Genomic DNA, 19,646 nt, shown 5'->3' on the forward strand with positions numbered 1-19,646 from the left:
CACTAATCCAAAGTACAATCCTCTTGACAGCAACTGACAGATTCAGAGTATTCAGTTCTAGCTGAAAGGAAGAAAAATCAAACCCCTCATCTGTCCACTGGAAAAAAAAAAAAAACAAAAAAAAAAAAACCCAAAAAAACCCCAAAAAAAAACCCAAAAAACCCCAGCCAATATTCCTGCTGACCAGACTCACAGCTCAGTCTGGGGCTGGGACACACTGCTGATGGAACTCCAAACCTTGTGCTAATGCGCTAAACAGCACTCCCAGCCCAACAAACAGCAGACGAGAAGCAGCCCACACCTACAGAGTGGTAAAACACAGAATGAGGGTGAAATACAGAGAAGAACAGTGTGCCAGGCAAGGCAGCAAGCCATGGGGATTGGCATCCTGATGTGGTGTCACCTTGGGGGTTTTCCACCCTTCCGCCAGCACAGCTGGGCCCTGGCCGGGTGCCCAGTCTGCTACTCTGGAAAGTGACTCCCCCAAAGGCTGGCTGTGCTTGTGCCCCAAAGCCCAGCATCCACCCAGGAGGATTTCTTCCTAAAACGCTGTCTTGAAATTGTAAGAAAAAACCAAAACACAACCACAGAAATTGGGTCTCTCTTGCATCTTCATTATCACATGCACCGAAAGGTTTCGATCCTCAGCTACCGGACCTGACGGACCCTCTCCTTGGACCTGTGCTCTGCCTTTGCCATTCCCATCCACTCAACCAGCATGAATCTTCCTTGCAAGCTCCAACACAATTCTACATGCATTATTTATCCCTCTTGCTAAGTCATGCAGTGGGATAATTACTTAACTATTGTAATGATATTTTGCAATGGCTGTACTCTATTATTCTAATTGATTTTCATGGCATTGCTTTTGCTGCATGTTTTGAGCAAAAAAGTGTATTTTCCTGGAGTATAAAAAGCTAAGTTTAACATTCATTTTAAGCCTAAGCGCTAGATATCAAAAGTGAATTTTTAGGAGAATATCAATGTATTCTTAATTAAAACAATGTTGATTTACTGCTCATAATTTTGCCATCTCTGCTAACAACCACTGAAGACATGTTTTTTCATAAGTCTAATGAAATATAAAAATAGTTATTAACTATTTGCAAGTGTAATCACAAAAGCTTTTCTCTCCAATAGGATGTTGTTTTCCTTGTAAGACTTCACTTAGCATAATTACTAAACATGTGAAAGGTGAGAGACCTGCAACATTTTTATTTACAAACTAAAAGCTTAAGTCAAAACACATTTGCACGCCTTACTTAACACCACCTTAAATTTACTAAGATAAATGCTCAGCTTGGGACTAAGAGAATTGTTAAAATAAAACACTAAACAAAATCAGCCCTTCCCATGTACTCAATATGATATAAGCTACAGAGCAGAGCAGCCCAATTAAACCATTATTTATGTCTCCCTACCCCCAGGATATTCTTCAGGCTTATGTGTGATTCAAAACATACTTTCAACAGTTTTGTGAAGCGATGAATAGGATTTCAGAAAACACGAGTGTCCCGGTAGTTCAAAACTGGTAAGAAAACTTTTTCTGCCTTGAGCCAGAAATTCTTCCAGGAAGAACCTTCCTTTAAAAGCTGTTAACGATAATACTCTGAACTAGAGCAGGAGGAAAAGCAGCAAGCCACTGATAATCGACTGTCTTACCTACTAATAATAATCTGCCAGCTATATAAGTAAAGGCACGAATACAACTCTATGGAGAAGAAACATAATCTTTTTGATCCAAGTGAGCAACAGGTATACGAGAACTAGCATTATATGTACGCTAACATCAAAATTAAGATTTTTATATAGCTAGCAGTAAAAAGGCTAAATTTTAGACAAGCCACATTGAGAACTATAGCCCTGCAAAATTTGGTTAATATGTTGCGACCTTCTGGGTGTTTTGTTTCTTTCTGCTTAAAAACAAAAAAAGTTTGGTCATGATCTATGACACTTACTTTGGAAAAAAAAACCAAACCAACCCAAAAAAACAAACAGATCCAAAGTTTTCTCAGTCTCAGGCTTTGTTTAAGCTTCAGAGGCTCCAGGACAACTGAGCAACAAGTGGCCTGAGTAGTCCCCTGCTTACATGGACACACACTAAGTTTCTCCCAAGTCTCATTTAGGTCTTCATACAACTCATTTCTCAATTCTTTTTTATCTATCAATAACATCTCCCTAGGAAAAAAAAGTCTTGGAACAAAGCAAGATCACAAAAGATAACCATGTTAAGTTTCATGTCAACTTATTCCTTTTCTTCTCGATGCATCAGTCTCAGAGGCCTGATCCAACCCTTGCAGCTGACCACCAACTGCTTCACTGACTTCTGCAGCCTCTGGACATGATTCAGAAAAAGCAATGCAAAGAGCAAAAGGTCACATTCTCCACAAGCATCAACTATCTGTCAAGCCAAGAGAGATTTGCAAATGCTAGCACACTCAGAAATAAAGCAATCAACTGTTATTAAACTAATTTCCTAGCACAGCGTCCATATTCCCACACCTGTGACTAAGTAAACCTGTTCCTTACACTATATGCCGGGGGGGGGGGGGGGGGGGGGGGGGGGGGGCGGACACACGACCACCAAACAAAACCCAAACCACTCATGCTTGTGACAGGCTTTAAAAAACAAATAACTGTAGTACACAGCTGTACAATTTCATAGCTTTGAATTCAGAGTGCCAGTGGGAAAGTCAGTCTGGCTTACAACACAAAAAAGAGACAAGAAGAGTAAAACAAAAGAGATGGAAAGAAAACCAAACTACTGCTAAGTGTTATCCTTTACCTTCCCTGCACATTTGGAAAAACCCTGAGAACTGGCACAAAACTGTAACAGGTACCTTATTACGGATCTTTTCCCATTACTGGCTTGACACGCCTGGCCATTGGCAGCAGTAAATGCTTCTTCCAGGTACAAGCGGTGAGACTGTCCTCACGTTTTACATCATAAATACATATGCTGAACACGAAGGTATGCTCTCCCATGCATTTACAGAGTAGGTATGCAGCAATACAGGCATGATGTTCCACCACCCTGTGCACTGGTGATTTCTGTATCAATAGGTTAATTTGTAATTGGAAAAAAAAGTCATCCTTTTCATACAGACAGGGAAGCTTTTGTTTATGAAAAAGTTTCACTTCTCACTTCTTTGCATGCTGGTTGAATAGTAGTGACTCTCGGCACAGCAGCGTGAATTCCCAGCACACAATTGCACATTCCCAGACAATGCAACCTAGAAGCCTTAATGAACCCTTCGTAGCTCTAAACTTCTGAATGCAAATGTGTGGTCCCAGCTTGCAAAACTGTCACTGTCAACAAGTCATTTAATGAACCTCAAAATTTCACAGTCTGAGCTCTGGTATTACAGACTGTCCCTGTGGATAGTCCCGCAGTCCCATGGACACTAATAACACTTGTCTCGGATGCATTAGATCCTCCTGACCTCAGAAGTTAAGCAACTTACAACTAACTTGAGTCATATCCTGCAATAAGTACTTCTAATTAACGACTCTTAATTGCTGCCAGGGTGCTGTATTCCCACACCCATGATTAAGTATGTTCCTCACTCTGCTAACCCACATGTAAAATTGTGCAACTCTAACAATCCCATGTCTTTAGTACCCATACAGCACACAGCTGTGCCATTCCTCCAAGTGCTTTTAGGAGCAAAGACATCGCTGCACATAATGGTGAAACAAAGTGTACAAAGTCTACCCACCACACCATTCCAGCAGATGTAACATCATTTGCTTTCTTGCTGCCTTTGCTCTTAAGTGATTACCTCTACAGTTCAGAGAAAGGAAGAGAAGCATTGCTTTTTAAGTCTGACTTCACCTGCAGTTTTTGAGAAGACATTTCAGAACTTCAAAGCACCTTCCAAGAATTAACTTTACCTCCTATAAGCCATGTATGGTAGGGACTTCTTACTGCATTTGCTTTACAGACCGGTAACTCGCGCGTAGCTTTACCTAACTGTCCAGAGTCACAGCAAGTTAAAAGGGGGGAAACAAATCCCTGCAACAAGCAGTGTCCCAGCTCGAGGCCCCCTGCTCGAAGCATAGTCGCCAGGTACACAGAAACACCCAGCAGCCATCCAAGATAATGCTCTTCGCCAGCATTACAGTTCCATGTGTGTCACGTGGGAATTAACCACGTGAGGTTTGCAGCCCTGTATTCCGTAACAGGAGTGCTCCTGCCCACCCCAGGGAAAGCCCCATCTGGTCCCGATGGGACCACCGCTACGCACCTCTGAGGAGGGCACCAGCCCGGAACAAAGCAGCCATCGAGGAACAGTTGCTTGCAAGTTAACTCACCACTCCCTGGTCAAAGCTGGTGCATACCAAGCTACCTTTAAGCTAACTCATTACCGCTGCCCCCACAACAGCACACCACCCACAGCCGTCCTAGGACAAGCCACCCGCCGTGGCTACCACATGCTTTGCCTTTTGCTTTAACAGAAACCCCATGCTGTCAGATTGCTATAGAGTAACTTCTCCGGCCCACCAAGCTTAACTTTCAACACTTCTCTGATTAAGACACCACACTGTCCTTCGAATCCCACACTGGCATTGGGCAGACTGCCAGTCTTTCTACACAAGCCAATCTACTTGCATGTAAAAACCAATAAGACACACATAACTGCCCCCCCCCCCCCAATAATTAATCATTTTTATGACAAGCAGTTTTACGTGATACAGGTTTATGAATTGCTAATACTATGCTGAATTGGAAACATTTCCTAGACCTTATTAAATATTTTTGCTAAATTGATCCACACCCATGACTGTTACAGATAACAAATGAAAACGGTTTTGTTTCTCCATAAGGCACCTGTAATAACGGAGCAATAGCAGCAAACAGGCACCAGCCAGAGCTTCCTCACCCTATTAGCATGACAGAGGAAAACCTCCCCTTCTGCTGCTAATGATGTGCTCTACCCTGTATCCCCAGGAGACAAATGACTGTACTGGCTGATTGACTCCATCACAGGGCCATCATCCATCAATGTATTGCCTCTCTTACTGAAATCTCATCTTGGGAAGAGAAAGTGCTCAGTACCACTTCCGAAAAAAACAGTGAAGCACTTTCAGAATAAGAGTTCCAAGATACATAATTAGAGCCAAATGTTTCAGCAGAAACACACATTTCCAACAACCTGAACATATATGCATGCTTTGTACAACCATGACAAGTAAGATTTATGTCCTTCTGCTAATCTAGGCATTTTTAACAAAGGAATGAAACACCTACCATAGACATAAATTTCCTGATCAAATTAACACAGACACAGTGAATACAATCGTACAGATTTAAAAATGGCAACTTGAGGATATTAAGCTAGCTAAGGGTGAATTCCAGGCTCTTACACAGGCTCAAATCACACTAACATCATACTATCCCCATTTATACCTGCAAACAGAAGTGAAAGAAAACACGTCTTTCCATTTATTTAGTACATAGATAATAAAAGAATTAAAAGTAAACGAATTAAGAACTACCTTTATAATTTAAAAAATGCTGCACATTTGGGACAGGAGCACAGAGGACAACCCATGGTCAATTACTCATCAGGTAACATTCTAACCCATTTTGTATCACTGAAACTACCAAACCATAGTACTTCCATATCCTCTGTCCAGCTCGCCAGTTGGACCATATTAAATCGCACATGATTTACCTGGACATAGTTCCATGCACACAAAAATAATTTATTCCAGGGAAAAATATTTCAGATTCTTATCAGTATCACGTCTGTCTACTCAACAACATAAATCTAAAGGCGGCAGCTTTATCTCAGGCAAGATACTTTGTCTCACTTAGCACCTCTGCACGCTACAAGCAATCCATCATAACTCTGAAATCCCAAAGAACAATTTCTTGAGAAAACAAATCTAAATATTTATTCCTCATTTAGCCCCAAAACAGAACCCAAAACTGACTTCTTTTGCTTCCACTTTATTTAAAGACAACCAAACTGGTAAGATCCTCAAACTAAAGTTTCCTGAACACAGAAGCACAGAACGGTTTGGGTTGGAAAGGACCATCTAATTCCAACCTCCCGCACTGTGGACAAGAACACCTTCCACCAGCCCAGGTTGCTCCAAGCCCCGTCCAACCTGGCCTTGAACACCTCCAGGGATGGGGCACCCACAGCTGCTCTGGGCAGCCTGTGCCAGCACCTCACCCCCCTCACAGTGAAGAATTCTTCGTAACACCTAATCTAAATCTCGCCTCTTTTAGTTTAAAACCGTCACCCCTTGTCCTGTCACTACAGGCCCTACTAAAAAGTCTGTCCCCATCTTTCTTATAAGCCCCCTTTAAGTACTGAAAGGCCACTATAAGGTCTCCTCGGAGCCTTCTCTTCTCCAGGCTGAACCATCCCAACTCCCTCAGCCTGTCTTCATCGGAGAGGTGCTCCTGCCCTCTGAGCATCTTCATGGCCTCCTCTGGACTCACTCCAACAGGTCCATGTCCTTCTTAGGCTGGGGGGCCCAGAGCTGGATGCAATACTCGGGGGTGGGTGTGGGGGGGTGTCTCACAAGAACAGAGTAGAGGGGGAGAATCACCTCCCTCGACTGCTTTTCACACTGCTTTTGATGCGACCCAGGGTACAGTTCACTGTCTGGGCTGCAAGTACACATCAAGCTTCTCATCAACCAACACCCCCAAGTGCTTCTCCTCAGGGCTGCTCTCAATCCATTCTCCACCCAGCCTCTATTTGTGCTTGGGATTGCTCAGACCCACATGCAGGACCTTGCACTTGGCCTTGTTGAACTTCATGAGGTTCACACAGGCCCACCTCTCCAGCCTGCCAAGGTCCCCCTGGATGGCATCCCTTCCCTCCAGCGCTGCACTGCTTGGTGTCATCAGCAAACGTGCTGAGGGTGCACTCAATCCCACTGTCCATGTCACCATGTCCATATCCCTATGCAAATTGTAAATATAGTCTCTGGAAATTTGCACCTCCATATGGCAACTGACATAAAGCATACACTGTGCTTACTTAAATATGGAACATTTCAGCTCTCCGCAAATTGCCATAAAATGTATGCTTCAAAATGTTTATCAGTCAGAAGGTTAAAATCAATTTGACTATTACAAGATTTCTGCTTGTGCGGTAAAAAACATAATTACAAATTTTTAGTAATGTCACCCTTGTAGCATAGGAGGTTACTCCACAATCCCAGGCCAGTGTCTCAAATAAGACCACATATGGTTCAACATCAGGTCTCCTGGTTTTACGATCCATACTTTAGATACCTACACAACCCCTTTTTCTCATGCATTCCCAATATTACTTAATAGAAGATTGTCTGTAGGTGCACTTTCAACTTTCAGAAACGCAGGCAGCAATCCAATCATAAAACACTATCGAACAACGACCAGTTTTAGCCAGTTCATTTTGTTTTTTCTAGGAAGCAGTTGAGATTCACCTGACTCTGAAGATACCAAGTTACTGAACAATCAAACAAAACCCACCAGGCCAGCAAGAAGTGATGCAATGCTTTTTCCTCTCATTTATATTTGAGCCAGTCAGACTTTCCCCATGTTTAACAGGCAGTGAATTTGTTGATGAACCAATTAGCACTCTGCTACAAAGAACATGCTCCTAATTAATAGCTGGCTTATGGGAAGAACAATGTTAAAGATTTGGTTGTACCTCCAGATGTACCAGAAAAGCATGAAAGGAGCTCTGGTTGATGTAAAGAAAATCTGTCTGCACAAAGAGACAATCAATGTACTTAGCATATGTCAGCTGTAAAAGGAACTTACATAAATGTAATGGAGGCATTTCCACATTATTTCCGTGGTATCGTGTAATCCTGGACATCTGCTTAGGGTAGCATGTACAGGTTACTCAGTGTTCCTGGTCTGCTTTTTTGCCATGTCCTTAACAAACATGAAGTGGCAATCATGATAACTTGCCCTTACCTGTCTGAAACACGCACAGTTACATAAATACTCACAAACCCTCCTGTAAGGCCTCTTCCCTCTGGAAATGTCCAGATTTCTCCTTTTACCTTGTGAAGAAGGCAGCCAGTGCAAGGCGAGACGTAAAGTACAGCTGCAGCCACAGCCAGAGTTTGTATGAATCTTATTTCAGGTCAGAGCTACACGTTATGAAACTCTTAACGCACCTCGTGAGTGACCTACATTGCGGGACTGGAACCCACTAACCTACAGAACCACCCGAAATCCCACAAAATAGGTCAGTGGGTTTCCTCGTAAGAAGAACTACGCAGACAAGGAGAGATACACATATTAAAGGACAAGCAGAGCACATCCTTCACCTAATGCAGGGGCACTCTGCAAGCTGCATCTCCCGCCCTGCTGCCATGTTCCTGCACATGGGCAGGACTCCCCAGAAGTGCTGTGAACTTCTGTGTTTCTCACCAAGGGGCCCTGGAAGGACCTGTCTGCACATTCAAGCCCAACAGAGTAGGAAGAAAAGCAGCCACACCGCAGCAAGGAACAGTGACCCTACCAACAGCAAAGCCATTTAATTCACATTGCTAACACAAAGCAAGTCTCATAGCAGCTGGAGTACAAGGGACACCCGATTCATGACCAGCAGCGAAGTAGCCTGGAGTTACGGCAGGCGTGTCCAAGCTACAGCACAAAAGCTGGATATAGCCAGCCAAAACAATGCACCTAGCCCACAGCACATTTCTTGACTTCTTTCACTTCGCATGGGTCTTGGGTCCTGTGCATTTTTTCAGGGACCAAACAGTTTGGCCAAAACAGAGCCCCACAGCACTACAAGCTGCCGAGGAACACGAAGGTGCAGCACAGGACAGTCAGGCAAGATCCCACAGGAGCTAAGGGTGGCCACAGAGAAGCACGCTTTGCATCCATCACTTCCCTCCTCTCAACTATTATTACTCCAGGCAACACTTCCTTATTTCCAGTTCATGCGAGGTTCCACTTACTAGACAAGCCACATCAGGGTGCAAATACCCATGCCAACTGTGCAGATGCAGCAGCCCCTCTGCAGCCAGCTGATGGAAACATGAAACAATCAGGGCAATTAAGAAAGGCACGCAGAGAAGGTTGCTCCGCATTCCTCTGCCTACCAGTTCCCCACGAGGACCAGCTGAGAGCAATGGGTCAGCATCCCAGTGGCCACGTCGTCTGCTTACAGGAATAAAAAAAGTTGCATGCCCTCTCCTCCTACACACACATACATACTTTGATTTAGATTCTCGTCTCCCAGAAAAGAAGTCCATGGAGGAAGGGAAAAATTAATAATATCCATGCTGCATATTATCAGCAATAGATTAACACGCTCGGTCATAGTTTATCTATCAGATCTTCACAGTCTCCAACAGAAATCAGAGATTGATGCTAAACCCTACCACCCACAATTATTTAACTCAAACGGGTAATCTACATAAAAAAATTATAACACACTTTATCCGCATTAAAGATTTTAGTATTTATTTTAACAAAAAGATCTTTTTTTTCCCTAACAAAAAAGCATCAAAACAGGTATAGCTATCATCCCTTAACAGGACCTTCAGGAACAAAAAGTGGTAAAGCAAAGTGAGTCACAGCAGCCACTGCACTACCTACTGGGTTTGTCACCTACAGCATTCCAGGTACCCAAATCTGACAATCATAGCAAAGGCACATTGCATTGGTCCTGCATGTCAATACCGAGGATCCTCCCTGCTGTGAATGATTTCCCAGAAGTGCTGAGACTGGGGAAAATCCTGGGGCGATGGTAATGAGATCGTTAATGCCAAAGACCAGGAAAGAGCTAATCAGGACACAACTCTATTTCTTTCAAACAGCCAAAGTGCAAGACGCATATCTTCTCCCAGGGTTAGCTTGCACCAGGATGATAGATAATAGCTGATCTGAAGCTGAGCAGCTTCATCTGCTTAGATCAAGTCTCACGGTCTATGCTAGTTAAAAAAGTAAGCATAGCACAAATCTGTACCAGTAGTCAGTTTATAACGGATCAATACTCCAAGCCACGTGGCTGAGACACCTGGGGTCCAGCAATATGGGTCATGAAGTCAAACTTAGCGTATCATCAAACCACAACCCCAGAATTCAGGGCTTGCTGCAAACCATCATCATTGACTGCTTGCAAAATGCTAGGTTTGCAAAAGGCTCCTCCTGTCCTTAGCTCCTGGTGGGTTTGCCAGACCTAACAGAAGTACTCCTCATCTACAAATTCAGAAAGTAACAGCTAATTACTTTCAGACAGTGCTGATAAACAAGACAAAAGAGCTCTCAAGAACCCCCTTGCACGTGGGCAAACATTTTGCAAATAGGCATCGTGCATTCCGGCACTCAGAACTACTCAGGCAGAATTACCTGTTCCCATCCATCACCAACAAAGCAGCCCCAGAGGGGACACAACCCTGGATGGCCCCACAGAGCACTGGCACAACTCCAGGCTGGTACCGACCATGCTTTGCTCCACCTGATCCAACTGCCATTTAACTTCAGGGAGAATAGGGATGATTTAACCATACAGCTAAATGGCCAATTAGTAAGATAAATAATCTATAGTAAAGGCACAAACATCCCTTCCACAACAGCTTTTCCCAAACGAGTCACATACTCCATTTTTATACAAAATAACCCACTTGAAGGCCAGCTATGACACTAAATAAAACCCACCTTAATGCAGGTGAAAGCTATTTAACTTGAAAGAATTTAATGAAACCACTTTGCTTCCAACCTACACCACAGCTACACACCAAAGCAAGTGTTTTTAGAAGAACAGTCCTGCAAATACATGGTGAATAAGCAGGGCATATATTAGTTGTATGGAGGTCATGATCATCAGCCTGATTCCTCATTCCAGGAATAGCAGGACTATCTGGTGTCTATTCTGGTCAGCCCAGCCTGGACGCAGAACAGAACAAGAGAATACTTTTCAATGGTGACATGGACAGTAGTTTACATCCTTCACGGCGCTTGCTTAGATCCCGCAAACATGCAAAGGAATTTTCTGGAGAACTGAATGGGAACAAAGGCCAGTATCTATCCAAGACACCTGTTCCACACAAGAGAAAATTAAAATCATTTTGAACAGTCTCAGCTTGGCCGCCTCTCAAAAATAATGGCAAAAGTGTGAAGCACTACTGACATACACTCCTTGAGCACTCCACAACGAAACACAGGTTCAAACCACTTGATGCAAACTCCAAACCATGCATTTCAGGCACACAAGTACTAGCAACAAATAGAACAAAACCTTATTAAATGTGTGTCTTGCAGAGGACATACACACTACAACTTGTTAATTTTATACTAAATAATCCCATTGTTTTGTTAATTTGCATGTCAGACACCCAGTTGTTGCGCTCTCATCTTCCACTGACTTTTTTTTAGTGCACTTCTCTGTAATCAAGGCACATTCATGATACAGGATGTGAAGTTCGGACAAGAAAGCATTTATCCTAAAGTTAAAGCAAAATTAACACCAGAGAAGCTCCACCACATTGCACTGCTTCCCTATTTATCCAGAAGGAAAGCTTCAGAAAATCAGAGGGAGAGGGTAGATATTCTTCACAGTGATGCGTGAATGCAACCCCATGCAGAAACACTCTGTGTGGTCACACCTGGGAGGAGAAAGGAAGCTACAAGAAGACATGTACACAGGAACACAACATACATAAACCATCAGAGAACTGAAGCGGAAGAGAAGCAAGAACACCATTAAGAAAAAACAAATGGAAACACAGAGCTCCATCACCTACCCTCAAATAGGAACATACAGCTCCCCATAAAGGGAAATACGAGGCCAAATTCTGCCCTCATATTCCTAGGAAATCCAAAGTAAACTTTCATTCCACATTTGAAGAAGCAATGGATACTGGAAGGGAACATGCATCCGTGGAGCAAACTTCCCAGCAGAAGTTTTCATTCGAGCCTTCTCCTGTGTGCTGGAGCTGCTGGGGCTACACCAGAGTAAACCACCAGAAGAGCCGCATGACACAAGTGGAAGCGATGGCCAGCACCAGTTCCCTGTGCCATTACACCAATACAAAAGAAAACAAAAATATATTGTACACCCCAGCAAACACGTTACCATTGCTCACTCCCAAGATAAGCCAGTTAAATCATTGTCTCACTCATCTCAATGTTGTATTGAACATAGCTTATAGCTTTGCCATGATCCTCACAGAAGAAAAAAATGTAGAAAAACTCACCATACTTGCCCAAATAGAGCATAATAAAGTTTAGCCATAAAACAGCAAGATAAAGTTGAGGAAAGGGAGTTAGTGACATACTGTAACAAATCCAGTATTCAACTAAGTACTACAGGTTTAATGTAATCTTTGCACGACAACTCCCAATACTCTTGAGATGGATTTGACCTCATTTTTATTTAAAAGTGCAACTGAAATATTTATAAACAGCCCCTTGAAAAAGTATTCAGGTGCAATTTAACTGTTTAGCATCTACAGCAATTTGGACTTGGCAGGACAGTTCTAAAACTCACTGTTTGAAGCTCCTTTTATGAGATCCTAGGGAAAAGGGATAGCTGGATCTGAGAAAGTAAAACTTAGAACTGCTGCCAGCCACCCCTCCCACACACCAACAGACTACATTGAGTCTGAAAAAAGTATACACACGGTGAGAATTAGCTAACGTCCTAACTAATTACCAAATCAGAGAATATTTATCAGCCAAAGCAAATTCTACATCAAATTAGTGGCTTAACCGTGCAGGGGGGGGGCGGAAAGTAGGTCATACCAGATCTTAGTAAAAAAGCTGGCCATACTGTAGTTGCACACAATTTGACAAAAACCAGTTGCCTCACCATGTCTATGATGCCTGTCTTTCACTACTTTGCTAAGTCTTTTTAAAAATTGAGTTTGATAAATTTCCGATAAGTGTTACTGAAGTAAGCCTTAAAGAAGGCAAGGCAGCTTTAAATGTGGAAAAGTGTCACCAACTTGTCAAATTGCAACTTTAAAAAGTCAAGCACATCAGACACCTTATATTTCATGCAATACGTTATCAATCATAACTCATTAAGTATCTTTACATCAGTCATTTGTTTTAAAAAATTCTGAAGAATTTCCCCAGCATCAACTCGCACGTCACATACTGTAACACTCAAAAGCAATACCACAACAAAGAACTCTGACCTCCCAGGTCTTATCAACATACACACTCCCTCACAACGTTCAATCACTCCTGCTTTCGGTTATATTTATTCATAAATTATATAAATATGCAAGAAGGCATGATGGTCCATTGAATATTTTAAATACTTTCTCAAATTCTACAAACAAAAGCCATTTTAAAAGCAGCAAAAATGAATAGAAAGCTGATGAATTAAATGAATTAAAATTAGAAGCCATTCATAAGGGTCCATTAAAAGCTAAACAGAAGAACAATGTTCTAGAGCAAGGGATCACATCTGCAAGTAAGGCTACAGCTCTTAACCTGAAATCATCGACTGCTATCCCTCTTAATGGCCCTTTAAAAGACAAAACATCCTACTACCTCAACAGTTTGGAAATCACAATTTTTTTTAAAAAATAAAAAGTAAGGGCATGTGAAAGCAAGCTGCTGCTCTCAAAACAAATATCAGCATGGTGGCCAAATGAAAATGATCAAGTCTGATACAAGATACAACTCACGTGGGCTCCTACATTGCATTAAGGCTCTCCTCCTACAAACACCCAAGCACAGGCTTGACGTGACGCTGGGAGAACTTGCTGTGACTGCAAGGCTACGCACTGTAGCAGCACAATTAAAAGGCCAGGCAACTGCAGGATCCAGGTTTCACCTGAGCCCACGGGGAGGCCAAGGAAACAGAAACCCACAAATCAAGCATGCTGTGAAGGTTTAGTTGCATGACAAAATCAGACTGAACAAAACATGAAGGATCAGCTCTAGGTGCATACAGAACACCGCTGTTCGATCTTAATTCAATGCTGTAACTACACTATTTAAATTGAAGTTCAACACCTCCGTTTATTTTGTAAAAAGCGTAGAGATACTTTGTAACCAATGTGCATCACAAAACACACAGTAAAAGCACTACAGCACCCTGTTACTGTAACTCAGTTTCCACGGCCCAAAAGCATGCTCCCCATTAAAAATGTAGGCGCTTCACATCGCCTAAAAGCACAGTGCGAACAATAACCAACCGAACACGCTTTCGCCTCCTTTGTCAATCAAGTCAAGACAGCCAAGTCATGCAAACAGCCTGCTGATGAGAGCATCGCAATACATGGCTTCACTCAAAGGAGGAAAACGATGCCTCTCACAATGGAAATCTTATGGACTACTTCCTTGGCAGGGCAGAGCAATGGAAACTCAAATTTGGAAGGTACAATACGAACAAAATCAGAAGTCAACATGGTAGAACAAATCAGAAAAAGAAAGAAAAAGCAGAGCACCCCACGCCTCCTAGTGCCAACTGATATTTCCAGGACAAACTTTCTGAACCCATGAACCGGGAAAGTGCAAGGTTTTGGGTTGGGGTTTTGGGCTGTTTCTTTTTTAAATTAACTTAATTACTGTACATCAGCCTCACCATCTCAAAAAGACTTCCACAGTTACTCAGCGCAAGGCAATGAGAGAGACATGACAGCTAAAGCTTTCAGAAATCCGCATCATTCCCACACCGAGCACAAAGCCGATTCCTTTTGGATGACAACAGACACCGAGAGATCAACATCTCAGGAAGGGGGTGGTTGTTCTCATGGCATCTTTAGTTTCAGCCGTTTCCTTTCTCACTCCCTAATCCACAGCCATTCCTACCCCTGTAGAAAACACACGGTAAATCTCCACCTAAACCACAGAAAACAGTCTGCCCCAAATCAGGGTCAGAACTCTTCTGGCTGGCCACGGATCTCCAGGAGGTCCACTGTACGTCAGTGACAAAAAAGCACAGAACAACAACAAGATTCAGGTCCATGCCACATCCACGAAACATGTCTTCCAGCTCAAATTAAACGCTTGAAAAGAGAATTTTTTAAATCCACAAGCTTTTGAGTGGGGACAGAAGGGACTGCATCGGGGAGAAGGGGGGACGCGACCGGCCAATATCCAGGCAACAGCGGGAAAAAAAAATCAACAAGTCGGCGCAGCCCAGCGTGGGGCGAAAGCCACGCCGAAAGGTGCGGACGTACCTTGTGGAGGTGCCTTTCCTGACATCGCAGATGCTGCACTTGAAGGCTTCGGCGCTGTTCCTGAAGGTGCAGACACTACAGTCCCAAAAGCCTTCGTCGGCTGCAGGTTTGGCTTGCCTCTTCGGCCTTGAGGAGGGGGAGGGCGAGGGGAAGCGTGTGTGTACGTGTGTGTTTGGGGAGGAGGAGAGAGGCGGCGGGAGGAGGAGGGAGAGGAGGAGAGAAAGAAAACACACACATGAGAGACCATGTTCCCGAGCCCCCAAGCCCGGCGCCCCGCTCTGCCCGCCGCGCTCCCCCCGCGCCCGGGAACGGCCGACAAACACCTACCGGGGCCGGCACCCGGCGAGGTGCTGCGCCGCGCTCCGCCCCCGGCCCCGCGCCGCGGGAGGGCCCAGCGGGCCGGGCCGGGCCGAACCCAGCCGGGCCGGGCCGGCCGCGTCCCCCGGCGCCCCCCGCACCGCGGCGAGGGCCGCCCCCCGCCCCCGGAGGGAGGGAGGGAGGGTGGGTGGGAGAGTTTGAAGGCTGGGAGGCGCGTTCCCTCCTCCACCTTGTTAAACCTCCCTTTGTCTGGGAGCAGCGAGTGCGCGGAGCGGGAGTGCGAGCGAGCGGAGCCGCCATGGCTGCTCTCTCACCAGACCAGCCCTGGCACCGGCGGCGGGCAGGGAGACACCGGCACTCCTCCTCCTCCTGCCCTTCCACGCTCCCTCCATCTTAGGAGCCTGCCTCCCTCCCTCCCTGCCCGCCCGCAGCCCCCCCGCCCCGGCCCCCCGCGTACCTGGCGGGGCGGCGCGGGCACGCCGCCCCCCTCCCCGCGCACTCCCTCCATCTTAGGAGCCCCTCGCCGCCGCGGCCCCCCTTCCCCCGCGGCGGAGCACACGCACGCAACTACCAGCCAGGGGCCTACCCACCGCCATCCCCTCCCGCCGCGCCAGCGCCGAGCCGGGCCCGCCGCCGCCGGGGCAGAGGGGCAGGGGCGGCCCCCGCCGCGCTCCCTCCATCTTAGGTGCCTCTCCCCGCCCGCCCCCGCGCCCCCCGCGCCCCCGCTCACCTGGTCGGGCTCTTCTTGTCGCCCATGACCATGGATCGGGGCCGCCCCTGCCCTGCGCACAAAGAAAGAGGCGAGGGGGAGGGGGACGGGGTGCCTCCGTCCAGCAGGCTCCGGCTGCTCCTCACCCCCGCGCCGCCGCTCCTGCCGCTGCCAGGCTCCGCTCCAGACTAGCAGCGCAGCGCAGCCCGGCGCCCTCCCTCTCCCTCCTCCTCCTCCTCCTCCTCCTCCTCCCTCCTCTCCCTCCCCGCGCCGCGCCGCTCCGGCGGGCGGAGCTCTCCGCCGCGCCGCGGCCAATGGGGGCGGCCCCGCCGCCGGCCCTGGCGGGGAGGAGAGCGGGGAGCGCCCCCCGCGCCGCGCCGCCTCCCCGCCGGGCCCCGCCCCCGCCCCCGGCCGGGAGCCCCCGCGGGCCGCCTCCCGCCCCCTCCTCAGCGCCGCGGGCGCTGCCCCCCGCACCGGCACCCCGTCGCGGCGGGAGGGCTGGCTCCTCTCTGCCGGCGGTGGCGGGTGGCCCCTTCCTTTCCCGCCCCTTCCCCCGCGGAGGGCTCGCTCGTCGCCTTGCCCGGCCCCGGGGGAGCGGGGCTGAGGCCGCCGCCGGGCCTGCTGCGGGGCGGGAGCCCGTGAGGGGAGAGCGCGGCCGGGCGGCCCCGTCCTGCCCGCGAGGCGGGAGCGGGCTCCGGGCGGCGGGAGGGGCGGCAGGTACCGGCGGCGGTCAGCGGGGCACGGGGGTGCGGCAGGCCCGCTCCGTGAGGGGAAGGGCGGCCGCAGCCTGCCTCGCCCCGCCGGGCTGCGCTGGAAGTTACCCGGTAGGGCTGGGCAGCCGGCGGCCAACTCCTGCTGCTGCCCGGTCCTGGGGCACGGGCTCCCCGTGCCAGCGCCAGCACCTCGGCTGCCGCCTTTGCCGACATCCTTTCTGCTTTGTGTCTGGCCACTGGCCCGTACGGAGCCAAAGGTGTTTCGACGGCACTGCCACAGTCTTCCCAGAAGCGTCCTCATCTAGCCCTCGGCAATCCATCGACTCCACCAAAAGCACCAGCTGTGGTTCTGCAAAACTCCAGAGGTGCCAAAGAGTGGCATTTCCCAAAAAGCAGCAGGCCTGCCCCGCATTTCGCCCCAGCCCCGTCAGGCCTGCAGAAGCACTGCCATGGCAGGCCAGGCAGCGATGTGCCAAGGGCCAGCCCTTGCCATCTTTGCTGAGCCGCTTTTCACATGGGGCCGGTTCCTCAGCAGCGGCTGCCGGAGGAGATGAAGGCAACGAACAGCCGAGGAAGGGCAGGCTAAATGAGCGATGAGTAAAGACAAAAGTTGATTCAACCACTCCTAGCTGCATGAGCACAAGCCTTGCAGGGCTGACTTTTTTTTCACTGTGCTTTCCCAATTTCTCTGGCGACTAAGCCAAGCTTACAGCTCCCACCACTGAAGAGCAAACTTCGTCCCCAGGCAAGAACCAGCACAGGCAGGAGGGACATCTGTGAGCTGCAGGGGCTGTGCCTGACAGCGTGGCAAGCGGGGCTGCAGAACGAGGGCAGTCTGAACAAAGTTAACCTATGGCTGAATACAAGGGGGAAAAAAAGAAAAGCGTTACCTAAAAAGCAAGCTAATGTAAGCAGCTTAAGGCAGGATATGCTCCTACCATGGCAGGAGGCAAGCGTAACCATGCCCTGCGCTTTGAAGCGATCTGGACTCACACGAAAGCCACAGAGGCTTTTTTCCCCTCCACTGATGCCCATTTTAAGTCAAATCATGCTGACAGTCACCTCCCCATATTTAATAGCTGCTGTAATCCACTTACCCTACCCAGCCCCCTCATCCCCACACAGGTAATTTAACCCTTGCTGGCACCTCCACCAACTGCTTTATCTACGATTTGCAGAGACGAAGGCTTCCAATGACTTTTTTTTCTATGCCACACAAGTTTCCGAACAATACAGTGAGAAGCAGACATACTCCGAGGGCAGAGTTAAGGTTGTGCAATTATCACATGTAGGAAGTGTCATTTTCCCATTGCATCTGCTGTTTTCCAAACATTTTTGCTCTTTTAGATTACAGCAATAGCGTTTGCTTCAGGAATCTGTGTGGGAACAGTAACTCAGCAATGCTCATGGGGTCTGGTAAGCGCAGAGTCCTGGTATGCAATCGCTACCAGAACTTCATGGCAATGGTGCTTATGGGGGCAACGAGAATGCTGTGTTTGGGGATGAGGTCAGTGGAGAACCTGAGAAGCACAGAAAGGCAGAAGGTGCTGAAATGTTGCCTCAAGAGGAGAGCCAGGCAAGGACTGACTCCCGTTTTCTGCCACAGCTGTTTCCCTTAGCTCCCCATTGCTGCATTAAAGCAGAGCGACAGCCACCACAGGCACAGAGTAAGTTATTGTGGAAACACCAAGGAGCTACGGCTCATTTTTAGAAAGCAACTTATCTCCTTGAAAAAGTTTCAGGGTTGCTGTTTTCACAGCGAAAGTTGTTTTCTTTCCAAAAACCTACTACATCCTTTGTTATCAATTCCCCTGGAAACCTTCCTTCCTCAGCAAATAAAGTTTTCAAAGTTATGTGTTAAAAGCTTGGCAACCCAAGTATAGCATGACTTCATTCAGTCACGTACGTGCAATAGGAGATGATCATTCCCAGTCTGTTAAACACCCTTCAAGCCACAGCTGAGTGTCTCTGCCCTCATGGACAGTTTCTGGAGGAGCACCGTGACCGCTGGTGGGGTCACACGTTGTTCCAGCCAGAGCTTTTGGGATGCTGCAGCCTGCAGGCACCACTTCCCTGTTGACCCGCCCTAGACACCAATGCACCAAGACAAGAACCATTGGCAGGAATCAGGGCTGAAAATACAGTCAAACTAAATGACAAGTGTCTTGGTGGGTTATTTCCTTCACACCATGGTGTGTTCACACCATAACTCATATGTTAGCACAGTGAGTTATCCTGCAGGCCTCAAAATCCATCGGGGTGGCACAGGCAGTAGACTCCGCTGAGGATCTGGGGATTTTTAATGGAGTCTGGGATCTCATGTGCTCCTAAGGCAGACTTAGGCAAGTCATTCAGCACTTCTTCTCATTAACTCCAGCAGTCTGGATTTGAAAAGTGAAAGGAGTAAATTTCTAGGCTTGCACATGAATCTGTGGCACGAGTTTTCAAACCAAACTCATTCCAGCTAGATGTTTTGGACTCCACGGTGCTGTTCAGCTGGTGGTAAATCTACCTGAAGGAATTCCCACCCTTGCCTACAAAAGATGCCGCTTTCTCATCGATGCGAACTGTGTGCAACTGCTTGCTTGAGAGAACTCTCAAATGCAAGAGGATGCTGTTAACCCACTTCTTTCCACTTCTCCCATTCCCCCACCACATGTATTTTACTGACAAAAAACTTGTCAAGAGACAAGACACTGCTTGCAGAGACTTCCAGGGCATGACAAGAGACCTGGCAGCAGGGCAGACACGGCACAGGGCAGGCATGCTCACAGCAGCTGGGAGAGCAG

At 47.3% G+C, this 19,646-nt stretch overlaps 1 protein-coding gene across 1 annotated transcript in view; it reads right to left on the bottom strand.

The window, feature by feature from the left end:
- LOC119147169 (RING1 and YY1 binding protein) overlaps positions 1-16,382 on the bottom strand; it is a 46,933-nt gene extending 30,551 nt beyond the window's left edge. The window contains exons 1-2 of the mRNA XM_037385808.1: positions 16,166-16,382; positions 15,118-15,243 (exon numbers count right to left, since the gene is read on the bottom strand). Coding sequence (XP_037241705.1) covers positions 15,118-15,243; positions 16,166-16,197 — 158 coding nt within the window. The 5' untranslated portion in view covers positions 16,198-16,382. The remainder of the gene's footprint in view (positions 1-15,117; positions 15,244-16,165) is intronic.
- Between the last annotated feature and the right edge of the window lie 3,264 nt (positions 16,383-19,646).

Source organism: Falco rusticolus, chromosome 4 (genome assembly GCF_015220075.1).
Source record: "Falco rusticolus isolate bFalRus1 chromosome 4, bFalRus1.pri, whole genome shotgun sequence".
Classification (NCBI taxonomy): domain Eukaryota; kingdom Metazoa; phylum Chordata; class Aves; order Falconiformes; family Falconidae; genus Falco; species Falco rusticolus.